The sequence below is a fragment of the Crinia signifera genome, chromosome 19 (genome assembly GCF_055691185.1).
Source record: "Crinia signifera chromosome 19, ASM5569118v1, whole genome shotgun sequence".
Taxonomy (NCBI): domain Eukaryota; kingdom Metazoa; phylum Chordata; class Amphibia; order Anura; family Myobatrachidae; genus Crinia; species Crinia signifera.
Window position 1 is genome coordinate 13,879,779 of NC_139226.1, and position 17,922 is coordinate 13,897,700.

Consider the following 17,922-nt stretch of genomic DNA (forward strand, 5'->3'; position numbering starts at 1 on the left):
AACTAGGTTTTTCATATTGGTAAATTTCCCCCTATATTGCTAAAGGTGCTCACACATACAGTGTAAATATGACACCCTCAGGATTAACTATGGGGTTAATACATACCGTAGGTAATAGTCCTTTGGGATTTATGTGTGATGATTGCCACACAGTTGATGGATGCTGTTAGGCTGGGGTCCTTGTCCCAGGATCCCTACCACACAATCACTCAGTTGCAATGGTGTATGAGATTTTGAAGCTAAACAGATCACCCCTCGCATGCTTGCAGTTTAACAAATAGTACAGTATTTCTGATCAATAAGTTTCAGTAGAATGGCATCTCAGCAGTCTACGGCCTACACGTGTTTCACCATTAGCCTTGAGAAAGCTAGCAGTGAAATTCACAATAAATAATAAGGCATCTCACAGTAAACCAGTCGTAATTTTTTTATATATCTTAACACTGTTTTTCATTCTTTTGAGCACCATGCATACCTCCCAACTTTCGAAGTTGGGAGGTCGGGACGTCCGCGCGGCGAAGCCGCGCGCGCGCTCCCGAAAAGGGGCGTGGCCTCACGAAAAGGGGCGTGGCCTCGCGGGTGACGCGAAATGCGGCCACGCCCCCGTTTTCGCCGCTCGTCGGCGCTGAATAGACGCTGTGCGCATGCGCACAGCGTCTATTCTCGGGAAGCTGGGGGGGCTCCCAACTGTCCCCCCCCACCGCGGGACAATGGCGGCCCCGGGCGGGACGCGGGAACGTCCCCGAATATCGGGACGTTCCCGCGGGAATCGGGACAGTTGGGAGGTATGACCATGTTATATGTATATTTGTTGTGTATGTCCTGATTTTAACTGCTAAACATTTTACCTAAGCAAGGGGTGTGTCCCAAACCGCCGTACACTATAAAGGTTGATGAAACCACCCCATCCTTAAAAAATAATTTATAAAGTTATGTTTTAAACAAAAAGCTTTCTGTCTAAGGCATAGGTCTTCAAACTGTGGCCCTCCAGATGTTGTGGAACTACATGTCCCAGCATGCCAGTTTTGGCATGCTGTTATAGGAAAAAATGTGGCAATGCATGTTGGAACATGTAGTTTCACAACATCTGGAGGCCACAGTTTGAAGACCCATGGTCTAAGGTGTGCATCCCAATGCAACTTCTTTTTCTTGTGTATACTTAGTATCATTTTTGGTTGTTCAGGATAGCACCCCCGCAAACATACAAAAATCGGATAAAAATCTGCCTTACTGACAAGGCATAATTCAGTTTTGTGCAGAATCTAAACTCGCTCCTCTTCTGAGAATGGATTCAGCCTGAAACCCCAATCTGTGAGTGTGTGTGTGACTATGGGCCTTATTCTAGTTCACTCTTTCTGACAAAATTCTTCTTAGATGGACAAAACCATGTGCACTGCAGGGGGGCAGCTGTAAAAAGTGCAGAGAGAAATAGATTTGGGTGAGTTATTTTGTTTCTCTCTGCACATGTTACATCTGCCCCACCTGCAGTACACATGGTTTTGTCCATCTAAGAAGGATTCTGTCAGAAAGAGTGAACTAGAATAAGGCCCTATGTGCAGGCCCCTAAAGGTCCCATAGTAGCTGCACCCTCGGTAGTTACTCCATTAACCATCATCATCATCATCCTCCCAATCATCATCATCACTGATACAGGTTACAGACCAGATGTTATCACTGATACAGGTTACAGACCAGGTGTTATCACTGATACAGGTTACAGACCAGGTGTTATCACTGATACAGGTTACAGACCAGATGGTATCACTGATACAGGTTACAGACCAGATGGTATCACTGATACAGGTTACAGACCAGATGGTATCAGTGATACAGGTTACAGACCTGATGTTATCAGTGATACAGGTTACAGACCAGATGGTATCAGTGATACAGGTTACAGACCTGATGTTATCAGTGATACAGGTTACAGACCAGATGTTATCACTGATACAGGTTACAGACCAGATGGTATCAGTGATACAGGTTACAGACCAGAAGGTATCAGTGATACAGGTTACAGACCAGATGTTATCAGTGATACAGGTTACAGACCTGATGTTATCAGTGATACAGGTTACAGACCAGATGTTATCACTGATACAGGTTACAGACCAGATGTTATCACTGAATATTTAGCATTTATTTAGTTTTGCACAGAATTATTCTCCCAGCAGTCCAGGTGTTTATGTATCTGGATAAAAAGGATTATCTGCCACATAACACATTACATATATACACATTGCACAACAAAGGGACAATACAGTGTGAGAGCATCATGTCCCATCTATGCCGTAATCTTCATCTTCTGGATGTCCTGGAAGCAGGTGGACCGTAGAATACAGGTATTATTTTGGCTGGATACAGCGATATATGGAGTCATGCAGATACACCCAGGTGAGCACAGCGACATGCAGCCTACTGGATTCATGATAAAGGCACAGGTAAGTGTACATTCCTGGCAGCTGTCCATCTGTTGGTTTGGACCACACGGGGCTGCGGTGGTTACGGTGGCTACGGAGATAAACAAAGGATGCTTAGATATTCTATCATAATAATGATGCATTGTACACTCACAGGCTGGTTTGTTTGTTGTTCAGCCCAGGTGCCACTAGATGGCGCCCAAAGGAACAGTGAAATTGTTGCTCAGTTCGGGCATGAACAGCCACCGGAGCTGATATTTGTAATCGTTGCCGTTGGCAGCAGCGGTAAGTTTCCCGGTAGTGCAGGAGAACCCCAAGGTCCCTCCCGCGCCGCATCACCTGGCACCAGCCCCCCCCCCCCCAGGTCCCTCCCACGCTGCATCACCCGGCACCCCGACGACCCCCCCATGGATCGGGTGAGTGCCGGGGCGCAACCCCCTGCCTGCACCGGCCCTGAGCAGAGGTACATATACTGTTTATATATATATATTCTGTGAAAGATGTTGTATTACCAGTATTATTATTATTATTATTATTATTATTATTATTAAGTGGAGATTTTTAAACTGAAGCCAAAATGTGTGTACTACTGTATGTCCCCTCACACAGCACACGCATATATTTATAAAGTAGTATATCTTATACAAATACCCTCTAGCGCTGTATGTGTTCTGTTCATTTATGTTATGTAAACAATATAATCCATATTCCACTGCAGCCCCTCACACCTCTCCCTGCCCCGCTGTATAGCCACTACTATCGTGCTTCATAGTGTAACATCATTATCACCAGCATTATCACCAGCATTATCACCAGCATTATCACCAGCATTCATGTTGTGTGTTACTTACGCGCTCCGTAGATGCTGACAGACTGGGCGGCTACAGGAACAGAGAGAGGACAGATAGCGGTTAGAGGATGAGGATATACAGTATCCCTGAAAACATTTCAATGCTACAAGTCACTGTTACTTGTGGTAATTGGGTACTTGGGTATAAAAATAATGACATTATAATATAATGTGCGGCTATATCTAGTGTGTTGCTCTGATTTCCCTTCTTGTTACCATGTAGCTGTGACTGGACATAGAACCTGTATGATGTATAATACTACAGAGAGGTGTCTGAGCGAGACAACACATAACAATACTAATGTGTGTCTTTCCTAAAGAGGTTTGGTTTCTATACATCCTATATAATAAAGGCCTATCGCTGCTCCTCCCCACAATGGTGCCCCGACCTCCACTAGATGGCGCCAGACGGAGCTCTGTTCAAGTGCGCAATCTCCTTTCATATTGTATTGTATGGTATAACGGTACTGTATGGTATAACTCAGCCTCTGTCCTCAGAGTCTTTTATATCCTATATAGTAAAGGCCTATTGCTGTTCCTCACCACAATGGTGCCCTGACAGCCACTTGATGGCGACAAACAGAGCTCTGTGCGGGCGCACACTCCCCTCCATATTGTACTGTATCGTATAACTGTACTATATTGTAAAACCAGCGGCGTAACTAGAATTTTTGCGCCCCCCCCGCCACAGCGCCGCCCCCTCCCCCTAGCCCTCCCACCCACCTTCCCAAGTGAAGTTAAAACCCCCCTTACCCCTCCGCATGCCGCCGCCGCATTCAGGGTCCCGCCGCGCATATCTTCTCCCGTCTCCTCCTGCAGTTCTATAATGACTATCAGAAAATGGCTGCCCCCTAACAGCAGACAGTTAGGCCCGCGCCTCCTCTAGCATCCCAAAAAACTGTCTGCTGTTAGGGGGCAGCCATTTTCTGATAGTTATTTTTCATTAGAAGTGAACTGCAGGAGGAGACGGAGCCAGGACAAGATCTGCGCTGCGGCCGGGACCCTGAATGCGGCGGCGGCATGCGGAGGGGTAAGGGGGGTGTGTAAATTTACTTGGGTGGGTGGGAGGGCTAGTAACTATAGCCCCGCAGATCGGCGACCACAGTCTCTCAGCGCCTCCCCGCCACTGTGGGGGCTGCGGGGCTATAGTTACGCCACTGCGTATAACTGTACTGTATGGTATAACTCAGCCTCTGTGCTTCAGAGTCTTTTATATCCTATATAATAAAGGCCTATCGCTGCTCCTCACCACAATGGTGCCCCGACAGCCACTAGATGGCACGAGACGGAGCTCTTTATGGGGGCACACTCCCCCTCCATATTGTACTGTATGGTATAACTGTACTTTATGGTATAGCTGTACTATATGGTATAACTGTGCTGTATGGTATAACAGTACTGTATGGTATAACAGTACTGTATGATATAACTGTGCTGTATGGTATAACTGTACTTTATGGTATAATAGTACTGTATGATATAACTGTGCTGTATGGTATAACTGTACTGTATGGTATAACTGTACTGTATGATATAGCTGTGCTGTATGGTATAACTGTACTGTATGGTATAACTGTGCTGTATGGTATAACTGTACTTTATGGTATAACAGTACTGTATGATATAACTGTGCTGTATGGTATAACTGTACTTATGGTATAACTGTACTGTATGATATAGCTGTGCTGTATGGTATAACTGTGCTGTATGGTATAACTGTACAATATGGTATAACTGTGCTGTATGGTATAACAGTACTGTATGGTATAACAGTACTGTATGATATAACTGTGCTGTATGGTATAACTGTATTTTATGGTATAACAGTACTGTATGATATAACTGTGCTGTATGGTATAACTGTACTGTATGGTATAACTGTACTGTATGATATAGCTGTGCTGTATGGTATAACTGTACTGTATGATATAGCTGTGCTGTATGGTATAACTACTGTATGGTATAACTGTGCTGTATGGTATAACTGTACTGTATGGTATAACTCAGCTTCTGTCCTCAGAGTCTTTATATTCTACTCACCAATCACCAGGACTAGAAGGGCTGCGCTGATCTTCATCATTCTCCTATAGACCTGTGTGATAGTACATAGCAGACAGTCAGTAAGATATATGCAGTGGGGCTGGCAAGTGAGAGTCTATGGAGGGTATTTATCAAAGCTTTCAGAGAGAGTTACAGTACAGAGAGATGAAGGGGCCTATTACTAAGCCTTGGGTGGAGATATAGTGGACAGAGATAAAGTAGCAGCCAACCCGCTCCTAACTGCCATGCCATAAGCTGTGTTTGACAGTTAGGGGTTTATTTAATAAGATGGGAGTTCAATTGAAGATGGGATGTTGCTACGGGCAACCAATCAGATTCTACTACCTTCTAAAAGATAGTGAATACAATTTGATTGCTCGTAGCAACAGCCCATCTTCAATAGATTTCCCCTCTTAGTAAATAATCCCTTTAGGATCTGATTGGCTGATTTTGTATGGCATTGTTCAAATTTAAATTGATGTTGGTCTTCCAGGGCTAAAACACACATTTACTGACAGATACATTTTGAAATGTCAGTAAATGTGTGTTCTATCCCTGGAATACCAGCAATCATTACGACTGATTTTTAAATTGACAAAAAATATCGTCCATCAACCTAGAGTAAATAACCCCCTTATTATTTCATTCAGAGAATAGTATAAGCCAGTAACAGATTTGGTAATGGAGCTGTATCTTCTATTTCTTGTTAATAAGACACATTATAAATGGGGTAATGTGGGGTTTTAAACTATGAACATAGAGTCACATTGCAATAACTATTTGCTGCAATAAGTAGATACAGTGTCAGCCCCAGCGATACTGTTACATAACCCACGTAGTAGTAAGGTCCATACTCACAGGTGTAGTTGTCTCCTCACTGCTGGGATTCTCTGTGTATGAGATACTGGACCAGACTCAGGGGTCCTGTATTATACAGACCTCTCCCCCGCCCCACCGTGGTTTCTGTAGGTGGGGCGCCGATGCCACGGGCATAATTACTGTGATACAATCAAGTCTTAGTTACCATTGTAATGAAAAGAGATGGAATTGTAGATACCAGATTTGATCTCAGAAGCCCCCACACACAATACAGTCACTTAGCATAAAGTATCCCCATAGAGAGGACATAGACAGCAGAGTGGCAGATGGGTGTGACCCTTAGGGTGACCACCTCATCCCTTTAATCCTGGAGACATATTAATTACACAGGTTCTGTGGCTGATTTAATAATCACAGTAGGAATGAAGTCTGATGGCTGTTTTAAAAAAAAAAACAACAGTTGAAATTGAGTCTTGAAGTGAGCCAGCCACAGAACCTGTGTAATTAATAGGTCTCCAGGATTAAAGGGATGAGGTGACCCCTGACATCACGTCACCCTGCGCAGTGTCGCAGAGCCGCACAGCCGGTGGTAGGAGCAGCCAGGAAGTGCCTGAGTGGGTACTCAGCGCTGCCGGGCATGAGATTTGCGCTTGCGCAGGATAACCCTGGAATGCCAGGATTGGTCACCCTAATTACACCTCTATGGGAAAAGCCTGGAGAGGTGGAACAGATGGGGTCTTTGCGGAGCAACGCCTGGTGTCCACGTCATTAGGTCCTGCCTACATGATGGTGAACCTTGCAAGATGCGAGTGGGATGAAATGATTGCTATTTGCACTTTTTTAACCATGAGGACCCACGATTCCCGGCTATATCTGCCCATCCTGCCCACCCTGCCCACTTCCTCAAACAGGAGGAATTCTGCCACACTGCGACCAGATCAGGATCCAATCTGTACATTCTTAGATCAGCGAGATCGGTCTGCCGTCAATCGGTCACCCCAAAAAATTGACACGGTCTACACTGGAGAAAGGTCAATACAAGCAAATAGTTGACATGAGTTTTTCATGTATTTTGGAGTCAATGTTAAAAACAATAAGCAAACTGCTAACAACCAATCAAGATGTCTAATTACAACTATCAGTTATTACAGTACAGTATGTACAAAGATTTTATCATCATCGTCATCAGTTATTTACACCACAGATCCCACAGTCAATCAAAAGAACGGACATGTAGTCAACATTTTTGAATGCAAACAAGCACAATAATAACAAAAATAATGATACAAGAATAGTATCTGTAGACATCTATAGACTGTAAGCTTGCGAGCAGGGCCCTCCTACTGTACCTCTATGTCAGTTTGTTACTACCCAGTTTGTTTAATCACTGTTGTTTGTAAAGTGCAATGGAATCTGCTGCGCTATATAAGAAAAATATAATAATAATAATAATAATAATAATAATAATAATAATAATAATAATAATATGGGGCTGATAAAAGGTTGTCATGTGTTTTTACTTGTGGACAAACAGGTATGACTGGATGGTAATGGGGCATTCGCCCATAGTGAGGTCAGGTCACCTGTGCGTGCCAGGAGAATTGCGCACTGGGCGGAGCTGTGCCTATGCAGCCTGTTGTCAGATACATCTTCTGTACAAGGTCCAGGGATTCTGCTAATAATATTTACCAAGCATTGGTGTGGGAAAGCGCCGTATCCCCAGTTGTTACCCCTTTTACCTTGCAATTGCCGAGTCGCACCTAGGATTTGGACACAAGGAGCGACCATGGTTACATGTTCGGTGTCTAAGGGGTATAACTCTCTACCTGGATCCTCGGGATTTGTTTTATTTTTGGTTGTAAAAATGTATTGTGTTATTAATTTTTGATCTGGAGTTCTTAAAAAAAAAAAAGTAACATTACTGTTATTGGGCCTGATTCAGACATCCGTACTGGGCTACAAGTATTCGGAGCCCAGTCAGCAGGTAGACAGCACCCTGCCAAGCCCCCTCCCCCGCTGCAATACACGGCTGCACATTCACTCGCTGCACTGGGTAAGTCTAGACTCTCTCGGCACAGTGAAACGCGTGGGTAGAAGGAGGCTGCTGCTGCTGATGTCAGAGGCCCTCCCTCCCAACAGCCGGGGAAAGTCTGCATTGTCCGGGACATGCCGACGTTACGTGCCCGAACACCCATTGCCTGTCAATCCCCTTCCGAGCGGCCAGAGAAGGCTAGTCTTCACATGGTCCATTTGCAGTCCTGTGAATGTGTCTGAATTGGACAAATTGGGGGAAATTTACCAATATGAAAAACCTAGTTTTTCGTATTGGTATTTTCCCTACGACTGCATACGACTGTTTAAGTCGTATGCAAAGTCGTGTTCCAGAGGATCAGTTACAAAGCAGTCATATATGACTGCTTTGTAACCCTCCGATGGTGTAATGATTCGTATTAGCGGCCGTATATACGGCCGCTAATACGAATTATTTCTAGCAGTCTGCACGGATCAGTCAGATCCGTGCAGGCTGCAAGGTGTAAAAAAAAATAGAAAAAATAAATAAATAAAAAAAAAAAACGGCGTGGGGTCCCCCCCACAGCCGAAACCAGCACCAGGCTGAAGGAGCCGGGGCCGGTAATTAAAAATCAGGGAACCCGACAAATAGGGGTTCCCCGATTTTTAACAACCAGCCCCAGGCTCCAGGTCCAGGGCTGGTTCCCAAAATACGGGGGACAAAATGACTAGGGGTCCCCCGTATTTTAAGAACCAGCCCCAGGCCAAACCAGCCGGCAGGGTAATGTCACAGCCGGGGGACACTTATAATATAAGGTCCCGCGGCCAAAACATTCTCCCTACCGACCAGTCAGCCTGGCCAGGGGCCCTGGGGGAGTGGGGACCCCCCCAATGAAGGGGTACCCCCCCTCCAGGACTTACCTGACCAGGCTGAAGCCTGGTGCTGTCCTCGATGCCCCTGGGCGGTGGGCATCGAGCTGATAAATGGTGTAAAAAAAAGATGAACCTATTGTTTTTTACTGTGGCACTACAAGTGCCAGCAAGCTGGGACTTGGAGAACCACAAGTCCCAGCCTGCTGGGCATTAAAGGGCCCGCTGGCACTTGTAGTTCTACAGTTAAAAAAATAGTGCACAAAACACACTGACACACTTTTAAAATAAAACTTTATTACACACAAAGCCCACACATACTAATACTTACCTATCTTCTTCCCATAGGTCGCCCTGGTCCTGTGTCGGCGTCTTCTGGTCCTGTGTCGTCTTCTTCCTCCATGTCGACCGTCGCTGTCGCCATCCGGATCCGACGAAATCCATTTGGGAAGCTGTGGAAGGAAACCATACTCACCTGTCCCAGCGCGACGTAGTCCAGGTAAGGGTCTTTGCAAAAAAACAAACCGACACCCCGAAACCAGACCGGACTGACGGAGACGCACGTGTGTTTGTTTACATCGTGCGGCTCCGCCTCCCGAATGCCGCTATTGGCCGCCTTGCGGCCTAGCGGCCTAGCGGCTCCTGATTGGCCGCTAGGCCGCAAGGCGGCCAATAGCGGCATTCGGGAGGCGGAGCCGCACGATGTAAACAAACACACGTGCGTCTCCGTCAGTCCGGTCTGGTTTCGGGGTGTCGGTTTGTTTTTTTGCAAAGACCCTTACCTGGACTACGTCGCGCTGGGACAGGTGAGTATGGTTTCCTTCCACAGCTTCCCAAATGGATTTCGTCGGATCCGGACGGCGACAGCGACGGTCGACATGGAGGAAGAAGACGACACAGGACCAGAAGACGCCGACACAGGACCAGGGCGACCTATGGGAAGAAGATAGGTAAGTATTAGTATGTGTGGGCTTTGTGTGTAATAAAGTTTTATTTTAAAAGTGTGTCAGTGTGTTTTGTGCACTATTTTTTTAACTGTAGAACTACAAGTGCCAGCGGGCCCTTTAATGCCCAGCAGGCTGGGACTTGTGGTTCTCCAAGTCCCAGCTTGCTGGGGAGGCTTGCTGGCACTTGTAGTGCCACAGTAAAAAACAATAGGTTCATCTTTTTTTTACACCATTTATCAGCTCGATGCCCACCGCCCAGGGGCATCGAGGACAGCACCAGGCTTCAGCCTGGTCAGGTAAGTCCTGGAGGGGGGGGACCCCTTCATTGGGGGGGTCCCCACTCCCCCAGGGCCCCTGGCCAGGCTGACTGGTCGGTAGGGAGAATGTTTTGGCCGCGGGACCTTATATTATAAGTGTCCCCCGGCTGTGACATTACCCTGCCGGCTGGTTTGGCCTGGGGCTGGTTCTTAAAATACGGGGGACCCCTAGTCATTTTGTCCCCCGTATTTTGGGAACCAGCCCCGGACCTGGAGCCTGGGGCTGGTTGTTAAAAATCGGGGAACCCCTATTTGTCGGGTTCCCTGATTTTTAATTACCGGCCCCGGCTCCTTCAGCCTGGTGCTGGTTATGGCTGTGGGGGGGACCCCACGCCGTTTTTTTTTAAATTTATTTATTTTTCTATTTTTTTACACTGTAGCCTGCACGGATCTGACTGATCCGTGCAGGCTAAAACGCAAATAGAACAGGAAAATGGTGTTCTATTTTCCTGTCGTATTTGCGTGGGTGTTTCACACCACTAAGCAGCCGTATTGTCAGTACGGCTGCTTAGTAAATCAGAAACCACCATTCTTTTGAATGGTGATTTCTGTCGTATCCTATCGATGGTGTAGGGCATTCGTATTTGTAACTACAAATACGAATGTTCCATCTTTAGGACTACGAATTGTTGTATTTTTGGGATTGTAAATCCCGAAAATACAAATTCGTAAAAAAAAGGTGTATTTCTCCCTACGAATACACCTTTTTTCTACGAATCCATTTTGGTAAATGTCCCCCATTGTTACTTACCAAAATATTCACCTGTAGTCTGTCTGTAATGGAAATATTCCAATAAATACAGGGTTCTCACACCGAACGGAATGTTATATTATCATATGTAAAATAAAATCCTCTGTGTTCCATGTCATCTTTGTCGGAGCAAGACTCCTCGGACTGCGCAGAATTACCGGTCACTGCGATTATTGCCATAGGTAACAACGAGGTAAGACCTGAATGGCTCAAAGGGCATCGCCATAGCAACCGCAAGTCCTTATTCTGCTGTCATTAACTGAAACCTTTATAATATAACATTGATATCAATGTGCGGTCACACTATAATACGTGCGCAGCTTGGGGCACATTCCGCCACCGCAGGCGTGCGTATATCAGAGCGCGCGCACACGTGTAGTGTAAGTCATTTATAGAACAGCCTCTGTTATGACAAAATAGTTGTACATGTGGGCCTGCCGGGTGGTGTATGGGAAATAATGTGCGGCCATGTTATTTAGTATATCCGGTACTTGTTTCCTAGCACGGCCACAACGATCATGATCGTGGGCATCGTGAGGAAAAATCGGGGGCATCGCATGCACTAAAAAATCGGGTGCGATGGTCGCGACACGATGCCCGCGATTTCCTCATAGGGAACAATGTTAAATGCCTCAATTTAGCCGCGATGCCCCCAATTTCCCATAGGAAACATTGTTAAATGGGTCAATTTACCCAAATCATCATAGGGAACAATGTTAAATGGGCCATAAACCCCCCAAAACACCCCTGAACAGTGAGATGTCCCCCCAAAAGTATTTTACACCACCCCACGATCAACGCGAACCCGAAGCGTGGCGAGCGCAGTGAGCCCGCGAGGGACGGCGGTACGCGTCCTCCGACCTTTTCATACCCCTACTATCCACGTCGGCGTGGAGTTGAGAATAAAATAGTGTGGCGAGCGCAGCGAGCCACGGAGCCCGAAGCGTGGCGAGCGCAGCGAGCCCCGCGAGGGGACGAGGATACCTGTGAAGCCCGCGAAGGGACGCGTTTACCTGTGAAAGATTTTGACTTTTTTCAATGCATTTCAATGGGAAAATCGGGGGCATCGCGTCGGTCGCGTCGGTCACGTCGTATACCACTAAAAATGACACTCGATGCCCGCGATTGTGGCCTTGCTAGGAAACAAGTACCGTATATCCAATCATAATATTATATTCCCAATACATGTATACACTGGGGGGGGGGGGATACGCAGCCTCCCAGCTAGATGTGGCTCCCACGGGTTAGGCCGCCCCCAGGTGAAGCCCCCACAGAGCTGTTACTGTCACACACGTTGTGTTACAGATGTCAGACGCGTCCGTCAGGTATTTCTGCTCCGCGTCACATAAGGGATATTCCTGTGTCCCCATTATCCCGGCAGTTGTCTGACTTCTCATTCAGATCAGAGATTACTTATTGTGCGTAACAAAGGAGGGATCGCCCATCTTATTGCCCTGATGGGAAAATACAGCATACACAGCGGTGCCGTCTTATAGTAATCCCATAACACAGAGGACCACAGACAGCATCTTTACTATTCCCAGGGGTGCGAGGACCCTCCGAACCTCCCAATGTTCCTGCCCCTGTTTTATATCGCATAATGTTCCAGGACACTTATCCATCATGGATTGTCCTTAACTAGAGGTTTACTGGGAACCCCACATCTAGGGTGACCAACTCATCCCTTTAATCCGGGACACATATTAATTACACAGGTTCTGTGGCAGTTTAAAACCAGGTGAAAGCCAGCCACAGAACCTGTGTAATTAATATGTGTCCTGAATTAACCCCTTCCTGACAGAGCCAGTTTTTGCGTTCCTGACAGAGCCCTTTTTTTCAAATCTGACATGTCTCACTTAAGTGGGGATAACTTTTTTTTGCTTTTACTTATCCCAGTGATTTTGAGATTGTTTTTTCGTGACACATTGTACTTCAAATTAGTGGTAAATTTGGGTCGATACAGTCTGTGTTTTTTTGTGAAAAATACCAAAATGTCGTGAAAAAATGGAAAATTTAGCAATTTGCAAAATGTTAAATTTTCTGCTTGTGAGACAAATAATCATACCACTCAAAATAGTTAATAACTAACATAGACCATATGTCTACTTTATGTTGACATCATTATTTCAACTTCCTTTTCATTTTTTTGGACACTAGGAGGCTTACAATATGAATAGCAAATTCTCAAATTTTCAAGAAAATTTCAAACACTGATTTTTTTAGGGACCAGTTCAGTTCTGATGTGACTTTGAGGGACTTGTATGTGAGACACCCCCATAAATGATACCATTTCAAAAACTGCACCCCTCACAGTATTCAAAACAGCATTTTGGAAGTTTGTTAACCCTTTAGGTGTTTCACAGGAATTAAAACAAAGTGTAGGTGAAATTTCAAAATTTCATTTTTTTGCAGATTTGCAATTTTAATACATTTTTCTAAGGAACACAGTACATTTTACTAGAGAAATGTGACTAAAAATTGATTCCCCCAATTCTTTTGTTTTCATAAATATCCTATATGTAGCCCTAGTGTGCACGTTGACCAAACCACAGGCTTCATAATAGAAGGAGCACCTACTTGATTTTGGAGCCTCCTTTTTATGACATTATTTTTTAGGCACCATGTAGGTTTCTAGGCACCATAAGATGCTAAAAGTTAGGAACCCCCCCACAAGTGACCCCATTTTGCAAACTACACCCCTCAGGGAATTCATCTAGGGGTATAGTGTACATTTCAAACCCCCAGGGGTTTCACCAATTGTGGTACAACTGGGCAGTGAAAATGAAAAATTAAATTTTTTACACAAAAATGCAGTTCTGGCTCAAAATTTTTCATTTTCAGAAGGTATGAAGGAGAAAAAGCACCCCAAAATCTGTGCCCCAATTTCTCCCGAGTACGGCAATGCCTCACATGTGACCAAAAAATACCATTTGGGTGCATGGCAGGACTCAGAAAGGAAGGAGTGATTTTTGGATTTTGCAGCTCAGATTCTGGTGGAATGTTGGTGGGTGCTATGTTGCATTAGCAAGACCCCCCAAGCACCAATACAGTGGAACCCCCCCACAAGTGACCCAATTTTGCAAACTACACCCCTCAGGGAATTCATCTAGGGGTATAGTGTACATTTCAAACCCCCAGGGGTTTCACCAATTTTGATACAACTGGGCAGTGAAAATGAAAAATTAAATTTTTTTACACAAAAATGCAGTTCTGGCTCAAAATGTTTCATTTTCACAAGGAATGAAGGAGACAAAGCACCCCAAAATCTGTGCCCCAATTTCTCCCGAGTATGGCAATGCCTCATATGTGACCAAAAAATACCAGTTGGGTGCATGGCAGGACTCAGAAGGGAAGGAGTGATTTTTGGTGGTGGAATGTTGGTGGGTGCTATGTCGCATTAGCAAGACCCCCAAAGCACCAATACAGTGGAACCCCCCCACAAGTGACCCCATTTTGCAAACTACACCCCTCAGGGAATTCATCTAGGGGTATAGTGTACATTTCAAACCCCCAGGGGTTTCACCAATTTTGATACAACTGGGCAGTGAAAATGAAAAATTACATTTTTTTACACAAAAATGCAGTTCTGGCTCAAAATTTTTCATTTTCAGAAGGTATGAAGGAGAAAAAGCACCCCAAAATCTATGCCCCAATTTCTCCCGAGTACGTCAATGCCTCACATGTGACCAAAAAATACCATTTGGGCGCATGGCAGGACTCAGAAGGGAAGGAGTGATTTTTGGATTTTGCAGCTCAGATTCTGGTGGAATTTTGGTGGGTGCTATGTCGCATTAGCAAGACCCCCCAAGCACCAATACAGTGGAACCCCCCCACAAGTGACCCCATTTTGCAAACTACACCCCTCAGGGAATTCATCTAGGGGTATAGTGTACATTTCAAACCCCCAGGGGTTTCACCAATTTTGATACAACTGGGCTGTGCAAATGCAAAATTACATTTTTTACACAAAAATGCAGTTCTGGCTCAAAATTTTTCATTTTCACAAGGAATGAAGGAGACAAAGCACCCCAAAATCTGTGCCCCAATTTCTCCCGAGTACGGCAATGCCTCACATGTGACCAAAAAATACCATTTGGGTGCATGGCAGGACTCAGAAAGGAAGGAGTGATTTTTGGATTTTGCAGCTCAGATTCTGGTGGAATGTTGGTGGGTGCTATGTTGCATTAGCAAGACCCCCCAAGCACCAATACAGTGGAACCCCCCCACAAGTGACCGCATTTTGCAAACTACACCCCTCAGGGAATTCATCTAGGGGTATAGTGTACATTTCAAACCCCCAGGGGTTTCACCAATTTTGATACAACTGGGCAGTGAAAATGAAAAATTACATTTTTTTACACAAAAATGCAGTTCTGGATCAAAATTTTTCATTTTCACAAGGAATGAAGGAGACAAAGCACCCCAAAATCTGTGCCCCAATTTCTCCCGAGTATGGCAATGCCTCATATGTGACCAAAAAATACCAGTTGGGTGCATGGCAGGACTCAGAAGGGAAGGAGTGATTTTTGGTGGTGGAATGTTGGTGGGTGCTATGTCGCATTAGCAAGACCCCCAAAGCACCAATACAGTGGAACCCCCCCACAAGTGACCCCATTTTGCAAACTACACCCCTCAGGGAATTCATCTATGGGTATAGTGTACATTTCAAACCCCCAGGGGTTTCACCAATTTTGATACAACAGGGCAGTGAAAATGAAAAATTACATTTTTTTACACAAAAATGCAGTTCTGGCTCAAAATTTTTCATTTTCAGAAGGTATGAAGGAGAAAAAGCACCCCAAAATCTGTGCCCAAATTTCTCCCGAGTACGGCAATGCCTCACATGTGACCAAAAAATACCAGTTGGGTGCATGGCAGGACTCAGAAGGGAAGGAGTGATTTTTGGATTTTGCAGCTCAGATTCTGGTGGAATTTTGGTGGGTGCTATGTCGCATTAGCAAGACCCCCCAAGCACCAATACAGTGGAACCCCCCCACAAGTGACCCCATTTTGCAAACTACACCCCTCAGGGAATTCATCTAGGGGTATAGTGTACATTTCAAACCCCCAGGGGTTTCACCAATTTTGATACAACTGGTGAGTGAAAATGAAAAATTACATTTTTTACACAAAAATGCAGTTCTGGCTCAAAATTTTTCATTTTCACAAGGAATGAAGGAGACAAAGCACCCCAAAATCTGTGCCCCAATTTCTCCCGAGTACGGCAATGCCTCACATGTGACCAAAAAATACCATTTGGGTGCATGGCAGGACTCAGAAAGGAAGGAGTGATTTTTGGATTTTGCAGCTCAGATTCTGGTGGAATGTTGGTGGGTGCTATGTTGCATTAGCAAGACCCCCCAAGCACCAATACAGTGGAACCCCCCCACAAGTGACCCCATTTTGCAAACTACACCCCTCAGGGAATTCATCTAGGGGTATAGTGTACATTTCAAACCCCCAGGGGTTTCACCAATTTTGATACAACTGGGCAGTGAAAATTAAAAATTACATTTTTTACACAAAAATGCAGTTCTGGCTCAAAATTTTTCATTTTCACAAGGAATGAAGGAGACAAAGCACCCCAAAATCTGTGCCCCAATTTCTCCCGAGTACGGCAATGCCTCACATGTGACCAAAAAATACCATTTGGGTGCATGGCAGGACTCAGAAAGGAAGGAGTGATTTTTGGATTTTGCAGCTCAGATTCTGGTGGAATGTTGGTGGGTGCTATGTTGCATTAGCAAGACCCCCCAAGCACCAATACAGTGGAACAAGACCCCATTTTGCAAACTACACCCCTCAGGGAATTCATCTAGGGGTATAGTGTACATTTCAAACCCCCAGGGGTTTCACCAATTTTGATACAACTGGGCAGTGAAAATGAAAAATTAAATTTTTTTACACAAAAATGCAGTTCTGGCTCAAAATTTTTCATTTTCAGAAGGTATGAAGGAGAAAAAGCACCCCAAAATCTGTGCCCCAATTTCTCCCGAGTACGGCAATGCCTCATGTGTGACCAAAAAGTGTCAGGACTCAGAAGGGAAGGAGTGATATTTGGATTTTGCAGCACAAATTCTGGTGGAATGTTGGTGGGTGCTATGTCGCATTAGCAAGACCCCCAAAGCACCAATACAGTGGAACCCCCCCACAAGTGACCCCATTTTGCAAACTACACCCCTCAGGGAATTCATCTAGGGGTATAGTGTACATTTCAAACCCCCAGGGGTTTCACCAATTTTGATACAACTGGTGAGTGAAAATGAAAAATTACATTTTTTTACACAAAAATGCAGTTCTGGCTCAAAATTTTTCATTTTCAGAAGGTATGAAGGAGAAAAAGCACCCCAAAATCTGTGCCCCAATTTCTCCCGAGTACGGCAATGCCTCATGTGTGACCAAAAAGTGGCAGGACTCAGAAGGGAAGGAGTGATATTTGGATTTTGCAGCACAAATTCTGGTGGAATGTTGGTGGGTGCTATGTCGCATTAGCAAGACCCCCAAAGCACCAATACAGTGGAACCCCCCCACAAGTGACCCCATTTTGCAAACTACACCCCTCAGGGAATTCATCTAGGGGTATAGTGTACATTTCAAACCCCCAGGGGTTTCACCAATTTTGATACAACTGGGCAGTGAAAATGAAAAATTAAATTTTTTTACACAAAAATGCAGTTCTGGCTCAAAATTTTTCATTTTCAGAAGGTATGAAGGAGAAAAAGCACCCCAAAATCTGTGCCCCAATTTCTCCCAAGTACGGCAATGCCTCACATGTGACCAAAAAATACCAGTTGGGTGCATGGCAGGACTCAGAAGGGAAGGAGTGATTTTTGGATTTTGCAGCTCAGATTCTGGTGGAATGAATGGTGGGTGCTATGTGGCATTAGCAAGACCCCCG

The 17,922-nt window shown here is 45.1% G+C and overlaps 1 protein-coding gene across 1 annotated transcript in view; it reads right to left on the bottom strand.

Annotated features, from left to right (window-relative positions):
• Window positions 1-2,100: 2,100 nt before the first annotated feature.
• Window positions 2,101-17,922, bottom strand: part of LOC146041704 (uncharacterized) — a 129,243-nt gene continuing 113,421 nt past the window's right edge. Inside the window, exons 2-4 of the mRNA XM_083161616.1 lie at window positions 5,311-5,362; window positions 3,272-3,301; window positions 2,101-2,511 (exon numbers count right to left, since the gene is read on the bottom strand). Coding sequence (XP_083017742.1) covers window positions 2,285-2,511; window positions 3,272-3,301; window positions 5,311-5,362 — 309 coding nt within the window. The 3' untranslated portion in view covers window positions 2,101-2,284. The remainder of the gene's footprint in view (window positions 2,512-3,271; window positions 3,302-5,310; window positions 5,363-17,922) is intronic.